The sequence below is a fragment of the Antedon mediterranea genome, chromosome 9, assembly GCF_964355755.1.
Source record: "Antedon mediterranea chromosome 9, ecAntMedi1.1, whole genome shotgun sequence".
In the NCBI taxonomy this organism is placed as follows: Eukaryota; Metazoa; Echinodermata; class Crinoidea; order Comatulida; family Antedonidae; genus Antedon; species Antedon mediterranea.
Window position 1 is genome coordinate 20,105,123 of NC_092678.1, and position 27,652 is coordinate 20,132,774.

A 27,652-nucleotide genomic window follows, 5' to 3' on the forward strand; every position below is an offset into this window, starting at 1 on the left:
TAGCAAGTACTGATGTTTTTAACATGACGTACTATTTACCGATAAAATAGAAATTATTATTAATTTAATTATCAAAATAAAAAGTATACCTTTCTTCTCATTAAAATTTGGTTAAAAAATCATCAGATAAAATATGTTTGACAATGTATTTCCAACAAGATAAACGGAACAAATATGAATAAAAACAAAGATTTCAGTTCATGTTAAAGTTCGATGGATGATGAACGATGTTAGAGTCTGCCTTTGGTTTGGTCAAGCCGAGAAGAAGTACTGTAATGGTCACACTACTTGACTTCAATCGGTCCGTTAAAATTACAATTGACTTGTTTTGGACGCATTTGTGTTTTGCAGTCTCTCAAGATGTATTGTTGTTGGTTGTCAATTTCTAACGTTGGGCTACTACATGTTGAGGATGATCTAGATTCAGTTGATGATGTTTCACTATCGTAAAAGGTACAAATCGAACCATCTTCACCAATGCGATAAGCTACTTCGAAGGGATCAACCCATATGGTTAATTCGCTAGGGAGAAGCTTCTGGATACGACTGCGTGGGATACCAGCAGCAATGGCTGACTGGAGAATTAACGGGTCCATATTGAGAATGTTGATCCGCATACACCTAAATCCACTTCCTCTGACTGGTCGTTCGGGAAACCAGTGTTTCTCGTACTTTTCGTTCAATCTTGAATCAAGTTCTGTACAGAAATCTTCCAAAACATTTTCCGGTACCCGTCGAGTACGGAGTAAATTAGAAAGGAACGTCACGGCGCTTGTAATTTCTTCAATCATTTTAAAATAGTAATTCTAAATTCTTCTTTAAATAGTTTTACTGCTACTGAAAAGTAGATAGTAAAGTTCCAAAAATGGAATCTTATTCAGCTCTTTGTTTTTGTCAAAAAAAACAAGATGTCTTCCGATGTTTTTACAATCACTTTACAAAACGTTCTGAAATTTAACTTTCCACAGCATCAAAATACTCAAAAAAGATTTTCGTGGGATATAATGACTAATCTCAACTGATTTCGAGTAATAAAATGCCGAATAATGTATGGAAGACGGTAAAAAAATTAAAAACTGTGAGGTTTTTACCGTCACGAACTTGCCTTCATCGTTACTTTCTGCATCTGGACGCTGAGTCAGGGCATACGCTTGTTTTATTTCTCATTGTCCTCTTCGGCTTGTGTGGGCTACGTCATAAGCAGGCTATAATCCAACCAATCAGTGAATAGCAATTAGTGACGTTACAAGGCTTAGTATATTATTTTGTCAACATAGGTCATTCATTCCTTTTTTGTTATGAAGATTAAACAATGGGGAAAACCACTATCTAAATAGGGGTGTGGGTGGCTATTAATAGATCGTGTTCTTGTTTGCTGATGGAAAGTCTAATATTTCATAACTGTTACGTTAATAGTTTATCAATATTGTTATCTCTATGGGAAAGATAAGTCCTACCATTACAAAATATCCTCGTACAATACCGTACTGTATAAGAAACCCGATGTGGCACAAACAATACTGATCACAAATGCACCAACCCAATTAAGATCTAGTCTTGAAGATAAATATGTTTCCAATTTGCGGGTATTTATGTTCAATAATTAAACGTAGACTTCTTGATAGTTAACTTGTCAGACTATAGTGAAATAATAAGTATATTAATTTATTTAAGCCTATCACCATCGTGATCAGACGACAGGCAACATAGTCGCTAAGTATCCTGGGCGATGAAAACAATCTGAATACCAAGACCCTTTTCTACATTATTGTATCGTGTATGTGTTGTGTTTCTTCTTGTTCTCTCTTCTGATTCGTATCTTTTTTCATATTATAAACATAATACATCATGTAAAAACAGTACATAACATACTTCCTGACCTATAGTTTGTATTTAGTCTGACAAAGGTTGTTTTGTTTATTTTTAGTTTAATTGTCTATCTGATAAATGATGTCAGTTTTTATAAGATACATAAATATGTAAAGTACTGTACTGTAATTCAGCCTTACTTGTTCGTGTTGTTATTTTCCCTTATTTATAACATAAGTGGATGTAAACAAACTAATCATTCAGCCATATTTGTTGTTATTATAAAAGATGTTAGTTCTGGAACGTCTTGTTGATTTTGGCAGGATTTTTGTATTTATATTGTACCTAAAGAATGGCAGTTCTGAACTTCTGGGGCGTGGTTGAGATTGTGATGTTTGGGGAGGGGACCACACACAATAATAACTTGATGCTCTGTCTGTGTACTGAAAATTCTTTTGGAATGACGTTTCATTGTTTTCAATTTCTTGCGATCGATCTATGCATGAGGTCTAATCGTTCATGCGGCACGTAAACAGTGTTAAAGATCAGTTTGAGGGCGTAGTGTCAATGTACTGAAGTTATGTAGCTCCTCGTGAAGAAAAAAAAAGTTGACTGAAACGAAAAAAAAAAAACCACATTTTATGTTGCTCTACTTAGACTATTATTTCTTGGTTGTGGCACGACGTGACAATTCTATCGTTTCGTGTAAAATAACCGAATTAGAGTATTGTGTGACGTCATTGTTAGTAGTCGTACAGAACGTGCCTGAATGCATATTCTTTCAGAACAGCAACAGAAAACAAAAACAAAAAAAGGGGGGGGGGGCGTTGTTTGAGTAATAGCCTTGTTTCAGGGAGTTATTATCTGTAACTGTACCTTTGAAGAAACACATGACGAAGAAAGGTTAGCTTCCATGGGTCTGAACAGGGCCTAATAAGGCCCTGTTCAGACCCATGGCGTTAGACCGTTTTAGCGTACGACGCTAAAAGAATGTGTGTCTGAACAGTTGGGGATTAGCGTACAACGCGTCGTACAATGGTTGTAGCGTTGTAGTGGAAAACGGTTGATAGTACCGTTTTAGCGTACGACGCTACTGTAAGTCAACGTTGTATCCAATCAGAACATTTCCTGTTATGACGCGAAAAAATGTTTGACCTAGGCTGACATCTTGTATCGTCAATGTGTGAGATGGATTTCAATAACAAAAAGGCCAGAATAAATAAGGCCTAACTACACTACAAATACAACTGTTACAAAGGCTACAAACTATTATCAACTGATTACCATTATATTTTCTAACAAATGACATAAATGCATGCACCTTGTATTTAAACATAGGGACTACGATCCCATCCGCTTTTAGGCCTAGCTAGGCCTAGAGCCATTCACGCATTTCATTCAGGCTAAAAACTAGCGTGGGACATCAAGTCACTCATTCATACAAGGCATACTAGACTGGACAAGTTTAATGCTGAAAACCCCCTAACTCCTAAAAAAAAGCCAGTAAACAAACAAGGGGAGCTGTGTCCCTTTTATTAGCAAGTTAAGGGTTATTTTCAACCGACTGGACCAAAGAATATATATCTTTGACTGGACTGGATAGACTAATCACAATCATTTTTTTCTTCATCATTACGAGGCCTGCTCTATTTTCGTAACACAAGAGCCTGGGGAAAATGTTTTTTACTACAAAATAAAAACAATAGAAACAGAAATTTGGCTTTACTATATTTTTCTTAAATAAATGCTGAGGTATGTTTTATTTACGGCAAATTTTGTCATAATTGTAGGGCTGAGATCTAGGCCTATATACAGTGGAAATAATGATGAAAACACGTGGGTAAGAGCACATGAATATGCAACTAGAAACAACCTGGATGACGTACTTCCGCCGTTGTAACGATAATCGTACGCTATGGGTCTGAACACCTCGTTTTTTTCTCTGCGGTTTGTAACGTGACCTTGATAGTAACGTTGTACGCTAAAACGGTCTAACGCCATGGGTCTGAACAGGGCCTTATATGTTGATTATTATTAATTTTAGGATAAAATAATTTAGGGAATTTGTACAAAAACAATCAGACATTTCCCTTCTTTCATTTTGTTCTTCCTTTTCTTATCTTTCTTTCTTTCTTATTTCTTTAACGGTATGTATCAGTATAATAGAAATGGTTAAATGACGCCATTTGCGTCAGGAGTTAGGATGACAGAACCATGATATGGCAACATATCCCGACAACAAATCCTAAAAAACAGCATACGTTTTGTAGCCTGTGTGTAACTAGACAACTTGAAGATGAGTTCTTCTCAAATATTGGTAGAAGGAGGGGGAAAGACAGTATAATCTGAAATGTTTTAAGGATAGGCGTATACCTAAGGCCTAGCTCAGCTTCTAAAATTAGCGCGGCGAAAAGGCCTACGTGCCGAGTCGCATATATCATGGCATAAATAAAGACACTTTCCTCCATGGCCGAGCCTACTATATTGTATATAATATATATATTGCTTATATACTGTATATGGTTTAAACAAAATTATTTCTCCGTTGATAATATTAAAAGATGCGACAAAATCAACACACAACAAACAAAATTACATCGAACGCCCTCTATAGTTTGATCTCACCAAGGGTAGGTGCGTTTATTTATTTATTATTGAATAAAACCTTACTTTTTAAAACATCAAAACGTGTTTTGATCAAGGGAGTTTGTGATTTTTAATACACACACGTTTTCTTTCATATTCATATTTCTTAAAAACATTTTTTAATAACTTGTATACAGTAGTATAATTATAATGAATATTGTTTTTAAACAGTGTTTTATAGTAGCCTATACATATGATATTCTAGCCTAGTATAATTATGATAAAGATACCATGAATTCGTAGTTATATAATAATTGTAATTAGTACAGTACTTCTATTCTATGTCATTGCTTTAATTAACATATTTAAATCTGTGATTGCATAACGTAATTTGAATAAATTATTTTACTTAACATAAATGGAATGTTTTTTAATCTTAACAACAAAAGCTACGGTTACCATTTATACAGTTGAAAAATATTATTCTAATAAGATCCGTAACAGTTAAAGATGTACTGTCCCCCCAAAACCTGAAAAATAAAGATTAATAAAATCAGACTTTGAATAGATTATTTTGTCATTTTAATAAAGTTAATCACTTCCGTAGAAAAAAACCCGAAAAAATTATGTTTTCACTTATAAAATGACAAAATAAATAGTTAGATTGAACTAAAAACCCATTAGCAGCCAATTTGACTATTTTTTGCTTTAAATTACAGTTTTTTCAGTAAATAAATTGGTTTTCGATACAATTTTTGGTCAAAAGGGATAACTTTTATTTGACATTAAAATGGCATATTCAACAAAGAAAATGTAAACAATTATTTTTCAGGGGACAATACATCTTTAAACTTATATACGATCAATTACAGTTTAAATTAAAATACAAAATCGCGATCAGTTCACTCTCTCCATAACATGAGTTGTTGAACTGATCAAATGCCGGTTTAGGCTCAACTATGCTGATTCATCAGATTTTATCAAAAATCACTTAACTAAAAGCAATTTCAAATAGATAAATTTACATTCAAATTTCGAAAGATTTAGACGCAGATGTACAGGGCATGCGTAATACATATGTTATGCTTTGCGAATTCCTGTTTTCAGACACTTTCGAACTCAACCACACCATTGAGGTATATACCTCCATGACCACACTAACTGTATAAATGGTTACTGCGCATGTATCTTCTGGAGAACTAAGTATTGACATTAGAGGGCAGCAAACATACAATTGGAATTATTGTTATGGAAGACTTTGAAAAGTGGACGAAAAGCATAATATTAGGCCTAAGATATAAAATAAGTAAAATATTCAAATATAAACATAAGTAGTTCATGGTGGAAAAATGTTAATTTGCTATGACTAATTTAACGGTGTCAAATAGGGCCTAGACTCTCGAGAACATAACGGCCTTGCTTGACTGAGTAGCGTACAATACGGTAAATTCCTTTACTCCTCGTATGTTAAGCCCGAGTATAATATTCGTGCGATATGTAACAAAAATCACATTTATATGTAACTATGTAGGCTTACATGTTACTGTCCGTTTTAACTTGAAAGCAGAAGATTATACCTTACGTTTTCAACAGGTTGCCGTTAGTAGTAGATGTACCAAAGTACAGGCCTAGCCTACCGGTATTGCGAAAATCATAGAGATATTATAGGCATAGTACGTCTCTTAAAAGTCTCATGTAAAAAACACATTATAACCACAATGTAGGCCTATATAACTATATATTCACGTTACATAATGTCAATTGAGCCATAACGCCTACTTCAATAACAAAGGTGGAAAGGATTATTAGCGTTGAAATTCCACTGACTCTCTATGTGATTAAATATGATTAATTATCAAGTGGAACATAGAAGATGTAAAACGTTAAATGCATATTCAGAAAATGTAGGTAATGTATATATGTTGCCGAACCCAAACGTTTAACGTAGGTTATCTGTTAAAACGACAATTTTAGCGAAAGTTTCATTTAGCGGGATATGCCGTGTGTTCGGTTGAAACTAATACACAAGGGGTACGTTTGTTCACTTATTGTATAATATTGTAGTCAAATAGTATGTTTACCTACATCATTATCAATTATTTAAAACCATACTAGTAATATATTATGTCGTCATTTTAAGGAAAGGATGGAGATCGAACCTAACTACTCGATATTAGGACGGAGGACGATACCATACGACCATAATTTTGATGCAATCATTAACGTCATATACTATTTCTTTTTCATTAGGAAATCATGCTTGTATCAGACCACCTTAGCAGCATAACTAAACATTGCATTTGAATTATCAAGCAAAAAAAAAAGGAATTGGAAGAACGTTGAAAAGACGCTGAAATAATTCGGTGAAAACGGTAAGCGTTTGTCATGTTATATTTATTCGTGTTGTTAAAGACATTGTTAAGTTATCGGAGATTACGGTTCATGTGCCGCGCCTTGCACGTCTGTTAAACTCCTGTGTGATGTAAATACAACAGTAACCCCTTCTTTGTGACCCCTATTAATAAGGGGACACCCATTTCCCAACGGTGTCCCCTAAATAAAGGTTACTGTATTATGAAACAGTTTGTGCAAATAAGTGCAACGAGTTACCATTTTCAGTTGAAGAGGAAACATAATAACTCTACGTATACACACGTAACGACATGTTATGCAAATTAGTTCCTCGTGATGTTGCGTGTTTATTCTAGTGGTTTTTTTTTCTTATTGGTGATGTCATCATTTTAAAATGTATTCTACGATCTTGTTCTTCACATCATCAATCAAGTCATGGGTTAATTTAGCAAAAATATAATATTGATCCTTTCCGACTTCATAAATTATTCAGATTTTTTATTTATCGTCAAGGATATCATGAACTGAATGCGCGTACTATGTGACGCGCGCGTTGATGATATGATGAAATATTGTACGCGCATTTAACATGTGTCTTATTGTAGAGTCACTATTATTTCTACTGACATTCTAAGATAAGAACGAGATGGCGTGATTCCCTTAAATACATCGTGGTATTCGGCGTAATATCTTTCTGTTGGTAATCTTTAAGGATATTATCCACTGTAATTCCATACATTTATATATATAAAGATTAATAATTCCATTTATCATTATGACAAAGTCACTGAACTTAATGAATTGAAAAGACTATTATTTGCTTCCCACCTTCTCATTAACGACCGGTTATTTTTAAAATTCTACTGCATTTCGGGGTTTTCTTGTAATCCGTGTATGGCCCAGTTGTATTTTCATCTTCAGTAAATAGTATTGACATGATCAGCGGTAATTTACACATTTTCTTAATTGGAAAGGGTATGACGTGTATTAATTAGGTTATATTGTGTTTAATATCATACACAGTTAGTGTATAAGTGTATTGCATTAAATATTATAATATTTTTGTTCACAAATTATAGCATGGCTATCAATCAATGAAACTAAAATAATTATAGTCGTGCTGAAACAGTGAGGTTCAGAAAAGGACATGCTACAACTAATACATCACAATGAATGTGGTATTTAGCGATGTTACATTGTTGTACAATCATATTAGTGATATACTGTTGTAGTGTGTTACCGAGTTTGTTTTCGCGCCGCGCCTTTAGGCAGTTATATTCCCAGAGGAAGTAAGCATTAAGAAGCGAAACGCGAAACTATAGTACTATAGGCTGACAGAATTGATAATTTGTAAACTAATTTATAGGTCCATGCTCGACCCATACCATGCAGTCTGTTTGTAGGCTAGCTGTCAAAGTAAGCCGGGTATAATAAATACTATAGTTTAGTTTATGAGTAGGCCTACCACGAATATTCATGATTCATTTTCATATTTTAGACACGTTAGTAGGCCTATTTTTTTGTACAGTGGTTATATCAATGGTATTTCAGATAAAGGTATACAGTAATATGAAACATTTTTAGGAGTCTATTTTGTTGATTACAATGCTAAGAGTTTTTGGTTTTTATATATTTTTACATTAATATATTGTTTATTTCCATATGTAGTATATAAACATGTCAGTACAGAATTGTGTTTCTACATGGTGCAATAGTTTGTAATAGAGAGAGTATAAAGCAGTCTATTTTGTTTCTAATTTATTCTATTTGTTTACGGTACTTGCTATAATGTTCAGGATTTTCAAATTCATGAAGTGTATATTACTGTGATTTACATTGATTACACGTCGTTTTATTTTGGCAATCATTTGCGAGGCACACGTTTTGACATTGAGGACGCTATTATACACGTACGATAGGTCTAAGGGTTAGTTAGAGTTACTACTTTAAGCTAATATCTGGTTTTACAAATCTAATAGAGTGAGATTTATTGTGCAGCAAATTATAACAATTTAATACAATAATATTGCTATTGTTATAATAGGCAAAGAGAGAAACATCGCATATTATAGGAGCTTTTTCGAGACAGGTGTGGTTATTTGATTGGTAAATTCTCAATAGGTGTCTGTATATTCTTTAGTGTTGTCATGTGTGTGCTAGAGAGACATAACGTGAAATTCACGCGCAGAATAGCCTACCATTTGACGCGAGTATATAAACGCTATCAAAACTGTACAAACCATTACAAACGTATAGCGATAGCGTTCATGAGCTTCGCGCATGCGTGCTAGACAAGCGAGGCAATGTATGCTGAGCGAGATTTAGGCCTAATCATAATCGGTTTGAACTTTATTTAATAATTGTCATATTTCTTTTATATATTGATGTTGATCTATACATTTCGTCCGGTGACTATACCGCAAAAGAACAGCAATATTTTTTTATGCATTTTTGAACGCGCACTGTAACAGATTTAGGAGGTTTTTTTTATCCATTTTTACCAAAATCATCTATTTCAGCCAGAACTCATTATGGCTTGTTTTTAGTTTGATGATAGATCTATTCCGAACCATCTGGTAAAAGAATACAAAACACATTAATATATAATAACATTTTTTGAAGATCCATTCATTCTGAAGGGCACAACAAGCTAACATACATTTAAATGTAACATTTTACATACATTTTTGTGCGCTAGCCAGAGAGGAATTTGGTTAAAACCTGTTTAAATATGTCGGTTTATGCAGTGCAACATTGAATGCTTACAAATTACGTATAATCAAGAGCGAACAGTCACGTAATGCTGTCAGTAAAATGTTCGCTAAATGTAAATGTTTGGTTGGCATAGCAACAAAAAAACATTTGGTGATTAATATCGTGTGAATATCTTGAATGATCTATACTCAACATCCCATTGTCTTCTTCTACAGTATAACTCCTCCTTTGGGACACCCCGAATAAGGGGACACTTTCCCAGGATATGAACCAATGAAAACATATTATATTTTAACACACATCCAATCTGGCTTTTCAACAGACACTTGGTTGTGTCTCAATTGTGTCCTCTTAACAGGGGTTCTCTGCATACGACGATAAGAACATGTGGTTTTGGTAGTCTGTTCACGCTATTGGCTGAATAAGTGGGTATAATGAAAAAAGATTAACAATTTAGGCCTAACTATAAACAGCATAATTTAAATTTTGAAGAAGCAGCGCATAGAAATGGTAAATTTGCAGAAATTGCCATTATAGAGATTTAGTGCATTAATGCTAAGGCTTATTTAGTTATAAAATATCTTATGTTTGTAATATTGCGCGCAAAACATTAAGATAACGTTATTGAAGTTAAGAAGTCTGACATGGACATACTGGTTTAAAATGGAAAATGGTGTTTGGTACGTATTCGTGTGGAGCGTAGTTATTTAGTAATATAAACGATTTTTTACTATAACTTAAGGACAATATTTAAAGATATACGAGGCTTAATTCCACATGTTGCAGTGGAAGCTTTGTAGATCCATGTATAATAATGCTGACATTTTGATCACAACAGTAATCGCAATCGCAATCGTTTGCCATCGTTCAAGTGTTCCTTACAATTCAACAGAATCTTCCTCTGTGGCATATTCCAAAAGACGTCTTAGGACTCTTGCCCATGAATAAAGGGTCGTTGAGCTCTATGAATCATGCAAAATTTTATAGCATGGCTCCGTAGCATAACTAACTATATATTAACTTTGGTCACGAACAATCATCGAATTCTCCAGCGACGTAAAACACTGCACAACATTTCTCACGGTGTCCACTTTCCCAATGCTGTCGTTGGCACTGTATGCTGCAGTATCGCGACAGCTTGCAGTTCCCACAAAGCTTAAGTGTCACTACGCAGTTTTCGTCTGACTTCTTACATGTCGGGAGTGAACACCACTTGACTGGTATGTCAGCATTGTTATTGTTCAATATCGGGCGGTTCCAGTTCTCACTGCACAGCCCTACAGGGTAATGACTAATGATGCCATTCGCACGTCGTAAGTTTTCACCAACTCGCCCAGCGAGTTCAAAAATCTTCAGACGTCTGCCTTCTTCATGAGTCTTTAGATCATTGCAGTATTGTGATATTGACTTGAAGACCAATCCAGTATCAACGTATTCCTTTCCAACGGCTCCTGGAGACGTTATGATATTCAAGATTCGCAAACACGACTCTCCGTGCTCTGAGTTTTTAACTTTAGGAAGACAGCAGACAATTAACTGCAGAAGGCCACTCGTGCTAAAGTCAATTTTTGACGTGAAACCAACTTCCCCGTTGCACAGCAACATGTTGTGAACAATGGCATATATAGCTCTGGACACACTGTCCGCTTGTGCGCAGCTTTCCATAGCCATCATTGTATGGCGTTTTTCTGGTTTCATATTTTGCGTCAGACTATGAATGAATATTGGAAATATCCCTCTGCTTTTGGCGGCAATTCTTTTTCTCCCACTGCCGTACGCACACGCCATCCAAACTAATTCGAGTACATTGTGAAATAAAAATTCCTCTTTTACGCTGTGTAAAATTTGTAGGTGAGCGAGGCATATTTCCAGGCATGTTTCTGTTATCGTTTGCACGTAGCGCCAATAAAGATCACGTGATGATTCAGGCAAGATGGCAAGGGCTTTGAGGAAGTCACGTAATCTCCATTGATCTTGAAGCGATGACGCGTTACGAATCCAACTATCAACTCGCTCCGCTTCCTCTTCAATCGAATACTCACTAAGGTCCATTGCCATTGTGGTATATGTATCTTGTAAAATTCTAACGTATTTATACAACATTAATCTCTAATATGATAGAACACACACAGGATAAAAATTCCACAACTTGGTTTAATTTGACCATTGCTAGCAATGGAAGTGTTCGAGTCAACGCTAGTAGTTTGATGTTGACGTAGAACATTACGAAACACCCGCGTGCACTGTTTGATAGTACATGTGGTAATCCAAAGGACATATGTTGCTCGTTTCCAAAATCATGATCCTGTAAAAGTAGAGAAATGTCAAATTATAACCAGAACTTATAAACTGAACACAATTCTAGTCGATTGTGCGACTTGGCACCAAAGACTACAACTGCGCATTTGCATATTTATTTACAACCGGAAATATTAGCGCCTCCTATAGTTGATTTCTTAATACGCGTAAGAAATGATACTTTTCTTGTGAGTATCATTGCATTTAATACCATGTTTACAGGATTAAAAAAGTGTATGCATGACATTTCTAAACATTAATATCAGTAACATTGCCAAATTTGTATAGACCCACAGTTTTCGGAAGCAAGTAGCAGAATTTAGGCATATCAAAACAGAGAGAACTAAATTACCGGTCAGGTCTTGGTAAATAGGGAAGTGGAATGAATGCTGATGGCCTGGGGCATAGCTTTGGTTTAGACTTTAAGTAGAGACATCAGTTAATTCATGTAACTATGACCGCTTCATGCTAACTATATAAACATAAACTGAGTTTCAATCAGTTTTGATAATACGCTTTTGTTGTGAAATTACACTTCATTTTTAGGTACGTGTCTGTGTCAGTGAACCTGATACATTGTGTATGATTCATTTGAATTTATTGTTTTTTTAGTCTGTAAACGATGAAAACAAATAATTATTAAGAAAAATTAATTACACACACCGGTATATAAATAAACAAAACCATAATGTTTCGGCTGGGACAAATTATTATATTTGATTTGTTTTAAAGAAGGTTCATGGTCGAACACTATAGATTTTCTGTTATTTATTTTTCATGTAATTCATATTCAAAAAATTATGAATATATTAAAATTATTCAATCAATAATACATTTATTTCCACTTCGAAACATAGGAAGAGTGTAGTGGCTAAATAAGTAATAGACACAATTATAAAGGGTTATGCCTATTTTTAAATGTAAGATAGTATAAACTGTTGAAACCCCAAACGGAAACATAGCGCCCCTATAGTTTATGCCTTAACACGTTATAAACAAAATCGCGTATTATATCAAAATGTTTAACACCAAGTTTACCAGGGGTAAATAAAATATATACACGACATTTTTCAAATGTTTGCAAGATAAGGTAGACTGTTTAAAAACTCCATTCATCATTATTTACAACCGGAAATATAGCGCCCCTATAGTTTATGTTTTAATACATTAAAAAATTGAAAATTCATTATCTTTAATACCACTGTAATATCTTTATCTCAAAATTGCATATGCATGACATTTTTACAAATGTTTGTAATAAAATGTAATCTTTTAAAACCTATAATCATTATCTCCAACCGGAAATATAGCGCCTCCTATAGTTTTGGTCTTTTAAGTAATAAACTATAGGAGGCGCTATATTTCCGGTTGGAGATAAAGATTATTAAAATACGTTAGAAAGAAATCATTGCGTTTAATAGTATGTTTACCAGGGTAAAAAAAAGTATATGTATGGTATTTAAAAAAAAATGTTGTAAGATAATTTAGACTGTTAAAACTCCATTAATCATATTCACTACCGAAAATGTAGCGCCTCCAATAGTTTATATCTTAATACTTTTTAGACAGAAATGGTACATTGATATCATTTAATACAACTGTATCTTTGTTAAAATGACATTTCTAAAAATGTTTGTGTGAGATAATATCGACTGTGTTAAAACCCAATTAATCATTATTTACAACCGGAAATATAGCGCCCCTATAGTTTATGTTTTAATACATTAGAAAATTGAAAATTCATTATCTTTAATACCACTGTAATATCTTTATCTTAAAATTGTATATGCATGGTTTATTTTCTTAATATTTTAGAAAGAAATTACACTTTTTTGTGTATCATTGCGTTGAATACCGAGTTTACCATGTGAGTAAAAAGGTGTATAAATGCCATTTCTAAACATGTTTGCAAAATAAGGTAGACATTTAAAAGCCCTTATCATTTATATATAATATGGCTCTGGTACAACCGGAAATACAGCGCCTCCTATAATGTATGTCTCATAAAGAAAATGATAAACTGTGGATTATGCTCTTCATTATTATTTCTGATGAAAATACTTCTTCGACCTATTGTATATTACCTTATGGATATTTTGCCTTTTAGACACGTTGTAAATTTATTGTTCAAGAGTTATTCATTCTGTTAATGTTACAGATACGGGTATTATATCGTACGGCTGACACACATTAAGTAACCTCTATTAGGCATTTATGATTTGTCGATTAAATAATATATCAACAACATTACTTAGTGTCACCCGGTCAATAGTTTTTTTACGCTGTGTTTCTATTTCAGATATTAGTATAATGTATGTTTAACTGTCCCTCATTTAACCTAAGATAATTTTTTAGTAAATGTAATAGGCGTAGTTTTTTTTAGAAACACAGACAATGGCACTAACTTGTTGATTGAGAGATTGAGAATTGAGAAGAAAACTGGTAAAATATTCAATTGCGAAGTTACTCTTCGACCACGCCCGGTCTCGGGACCAGTAACATATAGGTTTCACTTACTCAGCACAACAAAATGCAGAGAAGAAAAAAAAAAATGCCTATAGAAAAACACTAAGGTGAATTGTTATATAGGTTCCCCTTTAACATCTGATCTATTAGGATATATTTTCCTTAAGAACATTAGCTTAACATTTTTTATGCGTACATTTCAAAACTGAGGTACTCGCGAGTATTGCGAGTAACATTATAGGCGTACGCACTACATAGCACTTCGTCCTTGTCCTTGTTGTGTGATATGCGTGTAACATGTGTATGTCAGGCACACACCAGTTATACTATGAAGGAATGCAAGCATGCGTCTTTGCCACCTAATCTAAGCCTCTCAATAGTACTGCATTTTAATCATGATAATAATTATAGTAATACCTTACCGATATAAGTACCGTAGTGCATGTATGCATGACCTAATACAATATTGTCTGTTAGGATTTCTCATTATACAAATTACCAATGCGAGGATACGGCATCTTACGGTAAATGATAGACAAGGGAAATCACACTTCATTGACCGGCTGATCGTAGTCTTTTAGGTATGAAGGAATCAAACTCGGAGCCTCTAAAGTGGTTATACAATTATTTTAATTGCAGGCCTTTCGGCTCTTTAATGCTTGAGTGTCATCTCTTAGAACTTTAATTAATTAAATATAGTTCCCACAAAGCGTTTACAAGTTCAGCAGACGTTCAGACATGACTGACGACGCGCGCGTTTTTGTCATGAGGAGACACAATGAAAGTGAAGCGCGCGTTTTCGTCATGATGAGACACAATGCAAGTGACGCGCGCGTTCAAACATTGGTGATAGAGTAATTTAGATTTTGCGACGACCTTAATGGCCTAAGCTCTTTCTAGACTATCAAATTTTATGTGACAAACTAGTGTGATGTGCCAATATATGGACATGATGATGTCATATCACTACCATATTTAGGCGCATCACATTTTTTTGTCACACTAATTTGATAGTGTAGACAGAGCTTTAGACATATGATTCATACTACTACATTGGGCTGGAAATTATTGTCAAGTCGTCGGATCCAATTTGATCGAATTTAGGTCTAGGTTGCGACCTTGGATATCCACAGTTACGCATTTGAACTGTTTTTGTGGTCGTTACAAGAGTTTTCAGTGCTGGACGAGAAATTGAACAAATAACGTAATACATAATTTACAATAACCTAGGTGGTCACAAACAATTGAACAAATGACGCAATACATAATTTACAACATATTAGGGGTCACAAATCGGAAACTCCCTCAGAAAATCCGACATTTGTAAGCACATGTCAACGTTGTATATCTTTATGATGGCACTCTGCATCACGTATTTAATGCGTCAAATAAAAGAGGTGGGCTCGAGCTGTCGTGAATACACGGCGCCTACATCCATCTAACATCATCATACCAAACGTACAACAACTATATATATATATATATATATATATATATATATAAGTCATGACCAACGTTTTAGCCTTCCATATAATTAAATATACATGTGTTTTTGTGAATAATTGTCTAATGAGACGCTGTAATTACATAGTTGTCATTATTCCATCTGGGATCAACTTAATTTGTGACAGATCTAATCATATGTGTGCTTTTACATATTAAGCGTCACATTGCATGGGAAATGGGAACATTACTACACTTATTTATCAACTGCGCATGTACGTATGACGTAATTCTCCCTGCACAACATTTTCAGCATTATAATACAAAGTACCATCATTCACAGTGGGACATTTTAACTGCGCATGTGCGAACGAGTAACGGATATTGCCTACCGTACCAGTGCATCTTGAAGTCATTATTATAAATTATTAAAACATAACTCCGCTTCATTAATAAGTAATTATATTATTATAACCTAGCCATCCTATTTGCCGAGAAAGCACTGACCGTTACAAACATGTGTCATGTTCTCCATTCTTTAGAAAATAATTGTTAGTTAAAATTAATTAAAGTTGAGGACATAAATTTGTGACGTGTTAGTGTAAACATGACGCGTTAGTGCATCATAAACGTGTCTGTGTACACATCATTTATGACGTGTCTCTGTAAACATATATGAGGTGTTAGTGTAAACGTATTACGTGTTAATGTAAACTTACGGCGTTTTGGTGTAACATATGACGTGTTTATATACATATATAACGTATTAGTGTAAACATATTACGTGTTGGTGTAAACATATTACGTGTTAGTGTAAACATAACGTGTTAGTGTAAACATATTACGTGTTAATTTAAATATATGCCGTGTTAGTGTATACGTATGACGAGATTGTGTAAACATACGACTGTTGTCAATGACGTGTTAGTGTAAAAATATTACGTGTTAGTGTAAACACATTACGTGTATAACGTGTTAGTGTAATTATATTACGTGTTAGTGTAAACAGATGACGTGTTAATGTAAATACATGACGTGTATGTTTAAACATAAAGACAATTATATGACGTATTAGTGTAAACTGGTGACGTGTTAGTGTAACTGACGTGTTTATGCAAACATGTTTGTGTTAAACTATGATGTATTACTTTAAACACATGACGTGTTACAGTGAACATGTGTTATTTTATTTTATTTTTATTTATTATTTATTTATTCAACTTCTCACTAACACTGTTAGTGAAGGATCGGGACGAACAGGTGGTAAACACCTCTAAAACGGTCCAGTCCCAATTTGCACAGTGGCTGTGTGTGACAGTGGCTGTGTTTGTGTGGACTAGTACACCGGGGTAACCCCCTACTCGTCTCGAAAGATGTACTAGGTTCTTTAAAGTGCACATGAGCTACGTGTACACTGGACCTACGGTTTATAGTCTTTATCCGAGAAACTAAATAATTCTACTTAGTGTTATTAGTTAGGAAGTTTCAGAATGGTGAGAATTAAGTTTCCCGAATGCCAATTATCTTTTTAATAAGAATAGTGATGGTCAAGATGAAAGGCTTCAGCAAAATCAATTATGCAAAGTTTAACATAATTTCCTCAACACTCAGCATCTCTAAGAACCGTATAAATCATGGTATTAGATCATTATTCTCAAGTGGATTATGTCAAAAGATTGTTTAAGATCTAAAGAATGCATAATGTTTAAAATAAAATCTTTATACCCATCTCTCTATGAGTGAGGGAATTTAACGTTGAAATGTGGGCGAATTGACCAGCCTAGATTCTTAATCTAATGGATGACGCTCTTTTTCGGATAATGATAGGCCTGTAAGTGGTAGATAGATATTATAATCTTTTATACAAGCCTGGGTTATTATTGTTAGATAGATTGTTGATAGCCTTTTATATAACACCTATATAAATTCCTGTCATTTGATTGGACGAATGTGGGTCACATGGCGTGCAATAGTACGCACTATTCAACGATCGTTAAATAGTACTTTTTGAAACATTTTTGTGTACGAAAAAAAAACGTCTAGATGTTATATAAAACAAATAATGAATGTTTTGTATTCGTGTGATGGTACAAATAATGGCACTTGGTGAATGATGAAAGGTTATATCAACTCGGCTTTGCCTCGTTGATATAACCTTTCATCATTCACCTCGTGCCATTATTTGTACCATTGCACTCATAAACATTCATTATTTGTATAATATTTGATTAACTTAGTAAGTTGACCTAGGCCTACATAAAAGAGTTTATAGTATTTCTACCCCTTTTAGGCCTATATATAAATAGTTTATTATGTTATATTATATTTAGTGACGTCATGTTTTAGATTTATACAGACGAATATGATGTAATCACGTTAGTCTGGCAGGTGGTGTAGATATAGTTATAATAATTAGTTCGAAAAGGCTTCCTAATAATAATTAAGCAATAATAAAAAAATATATAATACACAACGTTATCATGGCAAGACTATGCACACATTATCATTACAAACCCATTCATATTATATGCTATATACACAAGCATGAGTGGATATTCGATTAATGTATACATATTTAACATACATTAATATATGTATGTTGCTTTATTTAACCAGCGTAATATTTCGATTCCCAATACAATGTCATGACTCTACATAATAATCAAAGAATATTTTGCTGCCATTTCGAATCAAGTACGCATGCAACGAAGCTGAAATTGTGATTTTAGTTTCTCTGGAAAATGATTTGTAATTTTGAACGATCTAGATTCAGTTGACTTGTATAGTCAATGTATGTTACATTATATCATATATTCAGTGATTATTCAAGGGCGCATATATTTTAATCTATGTTTTAAAATTGATATATGATACTATTATACTATATTGCACTGCTATAAACATTATTGTGCTTAAATGCTTTTTATTCATTTTTTCATTTCATTTCACAAAACATATTATCATTACTATACTATATTGCACTGCTAAAAGAATGTTGTGCTATAATGGACTTTGATTTTTTTTAAATGGTAATACTTTTTGTATAGAATTATAATAATTATATAATTTTTAAAAGGTAATAATGATAATGTCATTTCCATTGTACTTTATTGCACTGCGTTACAAATATTGTGCTATAAAGGCTTTAGATTTAAATAATATTCTGGAACTAGACATTCAATAGATTCGTATGACTCGTGAGTCTAGCTATAGTCTGTGTAGGGTTATACTAACTATGTCTCTACCTCATGGATCGCAAACATTTCAAAGTATGGCAAGCCAATGCATGTCTGTAATATTGTCTACAGTTTTATTTCAACTTTGTGTGTGATTCATAATTACATAATTTAGGCCACATTATTCCACAAGATTGGTTCAGCATTGTTATTTATATTGCTACTGTATATCCTATCGATCATAACCAATTCGTCTGTGTTTAATTTTGTTTAATTAATAAGACTATGTCTTTTTGAAGTGATTCGAGCGTGATATAAGAGGCGGTCGACCTTTACAAACCTAGTAATGCTAGACTTACCGATCTTACAATGTTAATTTGTTTACTTACAAACGTGTCGATAGCCAAATCGTTATTTCAACAAACTTCTCTAGTCTAATTTTACATGTTTTGACAATTGTGCTATTTGACCATATGAGTTTATTTTAACTGAACAACACATAGTGTATGTATATAACGTGCCTTAAACCAAAACAATATAATTTAGTTTGGCGGTACTGGTCTAATCAAGGATTATACCATTATGCTGTTTTTTGCACGTTGGTTGATCAAACCCGTTAGATTATTCTGTAGCATAGGACGTTGCATTAACATTGAAAATTTTCATCTGATTTGAGGATACGATATTTTAAAAAAGATATTAAAAATAAGGTTGCATTAACATTTAAGACAAGCGAGCAACTCGCATAATATAATTCATGGAAACAGTTCGAGTGTTCATTCCATTAATGCCGTTTCCCCGTACTTCGTATAACATTTACGTTTAACCTCGCGTATCGCACGAAGATTACACGCGTTTAATAGATAATGGCGATTAATGAACGGTAGCTAGTTGATTGCTAAAGAGTAGTCTGGGTTCCAGACGAAGATTTGACTTAATGTAAATGTGGTACATTAATATTAGTTAAAAGATAAATATTTTGGCACACATGGCGTTTCATACGTGTACTAGACAAACATTGAAAACCCTTGAAATAACTACAGACTATGGACAAGTCTACGGTAGCTAACGAGTATATTTTAGATTAAACCTAAGAATAACTCATTTTGTTTAAATTGAATAACTGGTTTATATTATTATTATACAGATAACCAAAAATCAAATTACTTTATTTCCTTGCAACATAATATTAGTAGTTTAGACAACGAGAGCGTATATTATCGTTATCCTCAAGGCAAAGTTAGTAATGATATTGTTGGTCGTAAATATATCCTAATTGGTACTGAGAGTAATTGAAATAAAAAGAAGTTTACCTTTATTCATTTCATACTCAACTGCGAGCACAAACTCGCCAGTTACAGGATGAGATAAACTAGTATATAGTATATCATGCTTATAATCTAAGTCTCATTTGAGGCTTAGGGAATGGAATTGAAAGAGTCGTGAGTAACGACTCTGCTGGCACTAGGTCAAGATTGAACCACGGACCTTGGGATTGGAAGGCAAGCATATTAACCACCTTTTATTTATTTATTTAATTCTAATATCTTTATCCGGGGTAACACAATGGGGTAAAGAAAAACCTGTTTTACATCCTGGTCCTCATTAGTTTAGTGGAAATTAGTTTCGTGAAAAAGCGTCCTTATCTGGGCAAAGATTCGTTTAAAGTTCTGTTCAAATAATAACATATATATTTACCTTGTTTTAGTGAGCATATGAAATCAGTGGTAAAACGTATTTTCCTCATCAGTAAGATTTACAGATCTCTTGTTGATAATCAATTTGTTAGAACATTTGAAATGTCCGTTGCATACCACTAGTGCCTCAAAAGTGATACTCGTCTTGTAAGTGGTTTGTATACAATGTAACACTGGAAGACAACAAAACTAATTGATATATCTGCAGTGTGCAACGTGAGTTGCGTCACCGAAAGTGCGTCGACAAGGAGTTTTTGATGATTCCCAGAAATCTATGATCATGCGCAGAACGTTAAACTCAAACCTGGGTAGTTTAGTGCGGCGTTAATAAAACTGAATACGGACTCCAAAAATTGACCAACTTTAGGACAATTTACACGGACGACGAATGGTAACCGTTAGCGGAAAACCGCGGAGCTTGTCTGACGTAGAATCTGTATCTATCCTAAATAGACCGTTCGCTTATAAATGGTTATAGGCCTGACATATATTCTGTATTTTGTATTACCATTACCCCTCGTCTGTGTCAATTGGCCTTTACAGTACTGATTATACCATTTTTACTTTTGTCACTCGAACCGTACAGTGTTGATATCATAGAAGATAAATGTTAATAAAAAAACAGGATAGAATCACGGAATAATAATTACTATAAGGTTTATACGTACGCGTCGTGACGTTTTCTCCCAAACCCTTCCCACCATGCGTCGCACACGATATTTGCGATAAACCTTATTACTACTCATTGGTAGGGGCTATTTTCCGGTTCCATATTGTTGTTCCATATTGTTTATATTCAAGTCCTCAATTGCATAATAATAACATGAAGGAATTCCTCAATGCTCACTACCTTGCATTAAGAAACAAACTGCCTCGTTGATGAGGTGTTTAATTATATAATTAGTTTCATAATTAAATTATAAATACATTGTTTAATTCCTTATAATGGTTACGTTGCATATTTAAATTAGGATGCAAAATCGCCAGTGTCAAAAAGTGGTTGACGCGCGCGTGCCTTTATTGTTGCCTGAGTTTGACCGCGCTCGTGACGTTTTGTTTACGCGATCGCGCTGTCGCCCAGATGAGATATTCGTAACATTATCGAGAAATCAATCTTCGACCTTATAAAAATAAAAATGAAAAATAAATGAACAGGAATCCGATCCATTTGTACACAGCCAGCGATATAAATTCAACGTTGCATTTATTGCGTCGAAAACATGCAATGTATCATATTATTGTAACTCACATTACACTACTCAGACAACCTTATTGAATATCCAACGTTTTGCTGAGGTTCAACGCAGGTGAATTGGATTTTTTATTCAGAATATTCAGAAATAAGAACATTATAAAGCTGATAAAGCTTAGTTTAATAGATTTGTTTCGTGGACTGCGTTAAACACATCATGCATTCTGCGGTTTCCTTTAATTGAATAAAATAAATTAAACAGTAAAACCTTAATAATAATCATGTTTAAAGTATTGTTGACGATATGAATAGGCTATTAATAAAATTTAATGGCATAACCCAACCTAAATGTAAATCCGATTATCACTATCCTATACAAATTGGTTAATACATTATAATTATGTATTGCCTATTATGTGACGCCTCTGTTATAGACCGAACCTAACCTACCCCAATTTTAATGAATTATTCATGATTTCTGCCTTAATTAGATAGGAAAAAAAATAATGCATCCGGGCCAATGCACAGAAAACAAAGTAATTATACTATCCTATTTGGCAAATGTTTTGAAAAGTATATTTCCATGTTAAAAAATGACATGCTCTTTTCTCTAAGTTTTAATTTAAATTTATGAATTTTGATTGATAGCGATTAAATCGTACATTCACACTTCGTATATTAAACGAACGGATTAAATGAGAAAAATGATACAAAGTGCTCGGTTCATTATTCTTGTAATTATGATGTAATTACGTACAAAACGTAGACAAAGTGTTAAATAATATTTTATATACACATATAATACATCTGAAGGGAATGAACACTGTCCAGGTTCAAAGGTCATATATCTGATATCGAAGTGTAGCATAGTTTTCCAATTCCGTAATAATTTGTACGGCACGCGAGATTATATTATAACCCAACACGCACGCTTATAACAAGTTTTTAAGTAAATTTGAGTCCGGGTTTACATTTAGTAATTGAGTCGCTCAAATAGTATTTAATAAATAGAATCTAAATAAACAAGTAATATTAGTACTGCCACAAAGAAAAGAGAGTACGCGCGCGTTCAAATGTCGATGAATATAATGTGTATAAATACGCGCGCGCCACCAAATGGCGGTAGAAGAATGTTTTTGCCTTTTTTACGCGCGCGTTCAAACACTGATGATGAATGTGTACTTCTTTATACGCGCGCGTTCAAACACTGATAAATATTTACAACTTTGTACGCGCATTCAAATGCTGATAAAATAGATAATTATATTTGTCTTGTTCGTAAGTGTCACTGAAGATAACAGCCACTAAAATTAAAACTAAGCCCTGGCAAGGCCTCCAAGTAAACCTTCATAATCGACCTGATTTATGATACTATTACTGCTTCGTATTAGGTGATTGGTTATTTAGGTATTCATTTTAAGTATGATGCGTTATGAGTTCGTCCATATTTATAGTCAAAGCATTCATTTCTTTAAGTAACATATCGTAGTTGCTGGTATTATAATTATTATTAAGACGCTGGCTATTTAACAATCGCAATGATATGATAAAATTATATATTAACAAAACACTGGCCTAGTGTTAGGTTTTACAAAAGCTAGAAATGTTTTCTTGATGTTTTTTTTTTAATGGGAAATAAAGTAAATGGGAGTAGGCTATGTTTGTGTATCTTTTTTTTTCGAGATGAGTGATATAGACTTCGAGTATCATTTCAAACATTTTAATCTCAACTAATTCGTAGTCTTGAATCGAATCAACCCATCTTTCCTTTGCCGGTGACCGCGCCCCATAAATTATTTGAAATAGAAAGCCGCAAAGTAAGAGAAAATGGTGTCAAAAATTGTGACCGGCCTATAGTTATTATTATTTATGCACGTGTTGTTTCATTTAACTTGATCGTGATATTTTTTTAAGCCTTTTGAGCACAAAGTTTGTTTAGGCGAATATTTACTTCCATTAACATTTTGACATTAACATTATAATGTAGTAATGTTTATTGAGATGTCTGAGTTGTAATGGCTGTCAAGGGTTATTACCTTCTGATAAACGGGATAAAAGAAGACCTACTACCAAATTGGAAATTTGAATTAGGAGGTCATAGAGCATAACTCATCTATGATCGTTGTCTTTTCTTATCTCTTTCGCTTAATTCCGGGTTATTTTTTTCTTTCTTGTACTTTCCAATTTCCGATTACATCCATTTCGAGTTTTAATTACAGTTAGGCCTAATTAGACATTCCATGACGTAATTTCGAAAACGAACGTACCCATTAATTTTTGAAGATGGACATTTATTACACATTCCGTAATTTGCGATTACTTCCACAAAGAAGCATTTTAGTTAATCCAGGGAGTTGTTATTAGACAACTCCCTGGTTAATCAATACAATAGCCCGTCAAAATGAAGACAGCAGCATACTCATACGCATACTGTCTGTATTCAGTTAGTGTTGGGATTAGGATTAGTGTTGGGATTATGATTAGGGTTAGGATTAGTGTTACGATTAGTGTTAGGATTCGGATTAGTGTTACGATTAGTGTTATGATTGGGATTAGTGTTACGATTAGTGTTAGGATTAATGTTAGGATTAGGATTAGTTTTAGGATTAGTGTTATGATTAATGTTAGGATTAGTGTTATGATTAAAATTAGGATTAGTGTTTACTGTTACTAGTCCTACGATTAGTGTTTGGATTAGGATTAGTGATTATGATTTGTATTATTATTAATATTAGGATTTAGCTTAGAATTAGTGTTATGATTAGGGTTATGATTAGTGTTAGGAGTAATATTAATACTTCGGATTAAGATTACTTAGGATTAGTGTATTCATATTGATGGCCCGAATATATCTCGCATGCCAGGAATGATCTGTTTCAGTCTTGAGGGTTTCGATTTACTACTTACACTCATGTATGAATTATCATTTACCACACCGAGTGGCCTCTTTCTAAATTCTGCAAAATTTAATTCTAAATGATTGTACTGAATTATTTTCTCGAGATTGTATTTTATGTTTTCTATGATGTTATCTTCTTGAATAAACGCCAATATTTGTCAGTCATTCATGTTGTGTTTAACCTGAATAAATCAATATTTAAACCAACATTAATGTATGAATGAATGCATGAATGAATTTTTTTTCATGAGTACTCGAAACACTCGAATCGCTGCTATATCAACAACGTTTGCCACGACAGTCATCTAGCTTAAGTATCAGTCATTTTTCAAACAGTAATTGAAATTGTCGTCTATATTAATTTGTCATAAATATCTATGTATGTTCTTTGTTATAGAAGTCATTTTTTGTTTATTTTAATCAGTTCGGACATTATTATGCAGATTGACAAGAATATAGAAATACGCATATTAATTCTTTTTATACCTCATAATACACTCGTCTACGACAGGTTAATAAATATTAGTTAATACATTATTTGATATTAGTTGTTGATGATAGGTATGGAAGGCGCAAACTGAAAAAAACACCTGATTCAGATTAAGAATTAACGTAAATTCCTTCACGTAGAATTAAGAATTTGTTCGATTATTTTTACTTTAATTCATTTTGACAAAGAAACGCTTAATAGCCACGTGATTCCTTACAACGCGCCCACGTGACGTTCATGTTAAAACATTTGTAATGTTAAATATGTTACAGTAGCGTACGTTACTGTATATGCATTAAAATAGTGTGCATTGCCATACATTTTATATATTCGTTTGCTACTAAAATATATTAGTAATTACAACATTCTCCATGACTTAATACCGTATCTGTACTAAAGCTTGGTTCCCACTAGAACGTAACGCAAGGACGTAAACGCAACGCAAGCGTTTTAACCAATGACAGGCGAAGTTATAGACAGTTAGCAATCACAAGCGAATAAGCCATCGCTTGTGATTGGTCAATTCACTTGCGTAGCGTTACGTCCTTGCGTTGCGTCGCTAGTGGGAACCACGCTTTAGGCATGGTCTACCAGCACTGGACACTGCCATTATCTCTCTATCTGTAATTACCAGTGAATTTTACACACCAAAACACAATCTTTTAGCATATTAACACTTATTTATCAATATTTTGTATCATCATTCATATGAATTACTCTCTATACCCATCCATCCTTACAATTATTATTTCCATAATTATTTAATCATTTATCAATTATGGTTATCATTATCGTTAATATCAACACAACCTATTATCATTTTCATCATATTTATCTATGTTGTTAACATATTCACATCATCATGTTTTTCAAAAAATAATATTTATATCAATTAATCGTGATAACTTCCGATTGCAGCCTTTTATAATATAATTTTCATAATAAATATGGTTTACGAAATGTATTAAATGCATGAAAATCAATGCATTTCATCTCATTTCAGACGTGTAATACTATGTTGGCTTATTCCATACGGCTACAAATCGTTATGCTTATGTAATGTATTAAACTACGATTTGTAGTCAGCATTTTATTCACAGTCATACATCACCACATACAGAATTACACTCGTGTTTTTAAATCACGCATTATAAAGTCGTTAGGACGAATCTCGCCAAATGCAATTGAAAAAAAAATCTATCGTTTGGAATTTACTTAACATGCCCGTATAGTCTGTCTGTTACTTACTAAAGTATCTACTAAATATTTAAATATACTGTTTTGTAATTCTATAAACGATGAAAATCATATACTTTAGCATGAGTACTGTAATTTGCAAGGTATGTATAGTGAGCGTGCATTTGTTGATAACAATTTCCGTTTATTATCAATATCATTCCATCATCACCTTCATCACTCTCAATTTTCTTAATTTATATCACAAAAGTCAAGATAATTCAAAGCTAAATTTAATACACAACGTTATTTATACAGAATACAGAAACAGTGGCATGTAAAACCATAATTATTATAGTCCGACTCGTCAACAAGAGCGTAATGTTGGCGCGCGCGTATCATCATCTGAATGCGCGCGTATTATCACCTGAAAGCTTGCGTATCATCATCTGGAAGCGCGAGTATCATCATCTAAAAGTGCGCGTATCCTCAACTGAAAGCACGCGGTCAATATCGACGTGGTGTACAAAGGTAACTATTATTGATATCAGGTTTTCAACGCGCGCGTTTCCTTTTTTTCATGACGTCTCTTCATACTGAATTCATATTTATTCTATTACATCAATTTAACCAAGCAATCGTTGCTGTTAACCTCAAACCTTCGTCATGCATAAAATAAATGTTATGACATCCACATCAATTGTTGAAATATCGTCGCGTTATTATATTTCCATAAACAAAACGTCTGTATGATAAACGAAGAGGAAATCCTAGCTTGCGCGGGGAACGTGCAGTGCGTATTAACTAAAAAAAGTATTAAAGGCCTAATATTATTATAAAAATGATATAAATTAAAAATGACTTAAGGTGTATACGAATTTTCGGGAGTCAAAAGTAGGTTCAACATTCCTACAATTGTCATCAATATTGGTACGCGCATCTCATCGTCGTAGCTTCAGTAGCTCATCACATGGCCCACCGATCCACTATTGCACTGTTTAATATAAAATAATGTATAACTTACGTTTTTAGTTGTGAATCCTCATATACATAGCGTTATTCACAGCCGTTCAGTAATAGAGTGTTGTCGCTCTATGAGCATACTTCTAATCCATTAAATTGCCTTATCGTTCTGAAGTTGTACTTACAGAAAAATCATCCTGATCTGCTTTCGAATGAACTCATTTAACTCACGTTAGAGGGTGCTAGTACTTGTTCTCAGTACATCTTCTATGGACATTGGAAGCATTGCTTCCGAAATTATTATTTAACGCCCTCAAGTATTACCACAACAGATGAGTACAAACTGTGTTGATCTAAAAAAAATATTGTGATATGATATATTTACCGCCC

At 33.6% G+C, this 27,652-nt stretch overlaps 1 protein-coding gene and 1 long non-coding RNA gene across 2 annotated transcripts; both read right to left on the reverse strand.

Moving 5' to 3' along the window:
• Nucleotides 1–284: 284 nt before the first annotated feature.
• Nucleotides 285–791, reverse strand: LOC140058303 (protein BTG2-like). Its single transcript, XM_072103867.1, has one exon. The coding sequence runs from the start codon at nucleotides 789–791 to the stop codon at nucleotides 285–287; it is 507 nt and encodes a 168-aa protein (XP_071959968.1).
• Nucleotides 792–11,362: 10,571 nt separating this feature from the next.
• On the reverse strand, nucleotides 11,363–27,414 carry LOC140059553 (uncharacterized). The gene is made up of 3 exons (XR_011847218.1): nucleotides 27,324–27,414; nucleotides 20,544–20,715; nucleotides 11,363–11,767 (listed from the first exon to the last, which is right to left on the reverse strand). It is a non-coding gene; the product is annotated as an uncharacterized lncRNA (long non-coding RNA).
• Nucleotides 27,415–27,652: the final 238 nt, after the last annotated feature.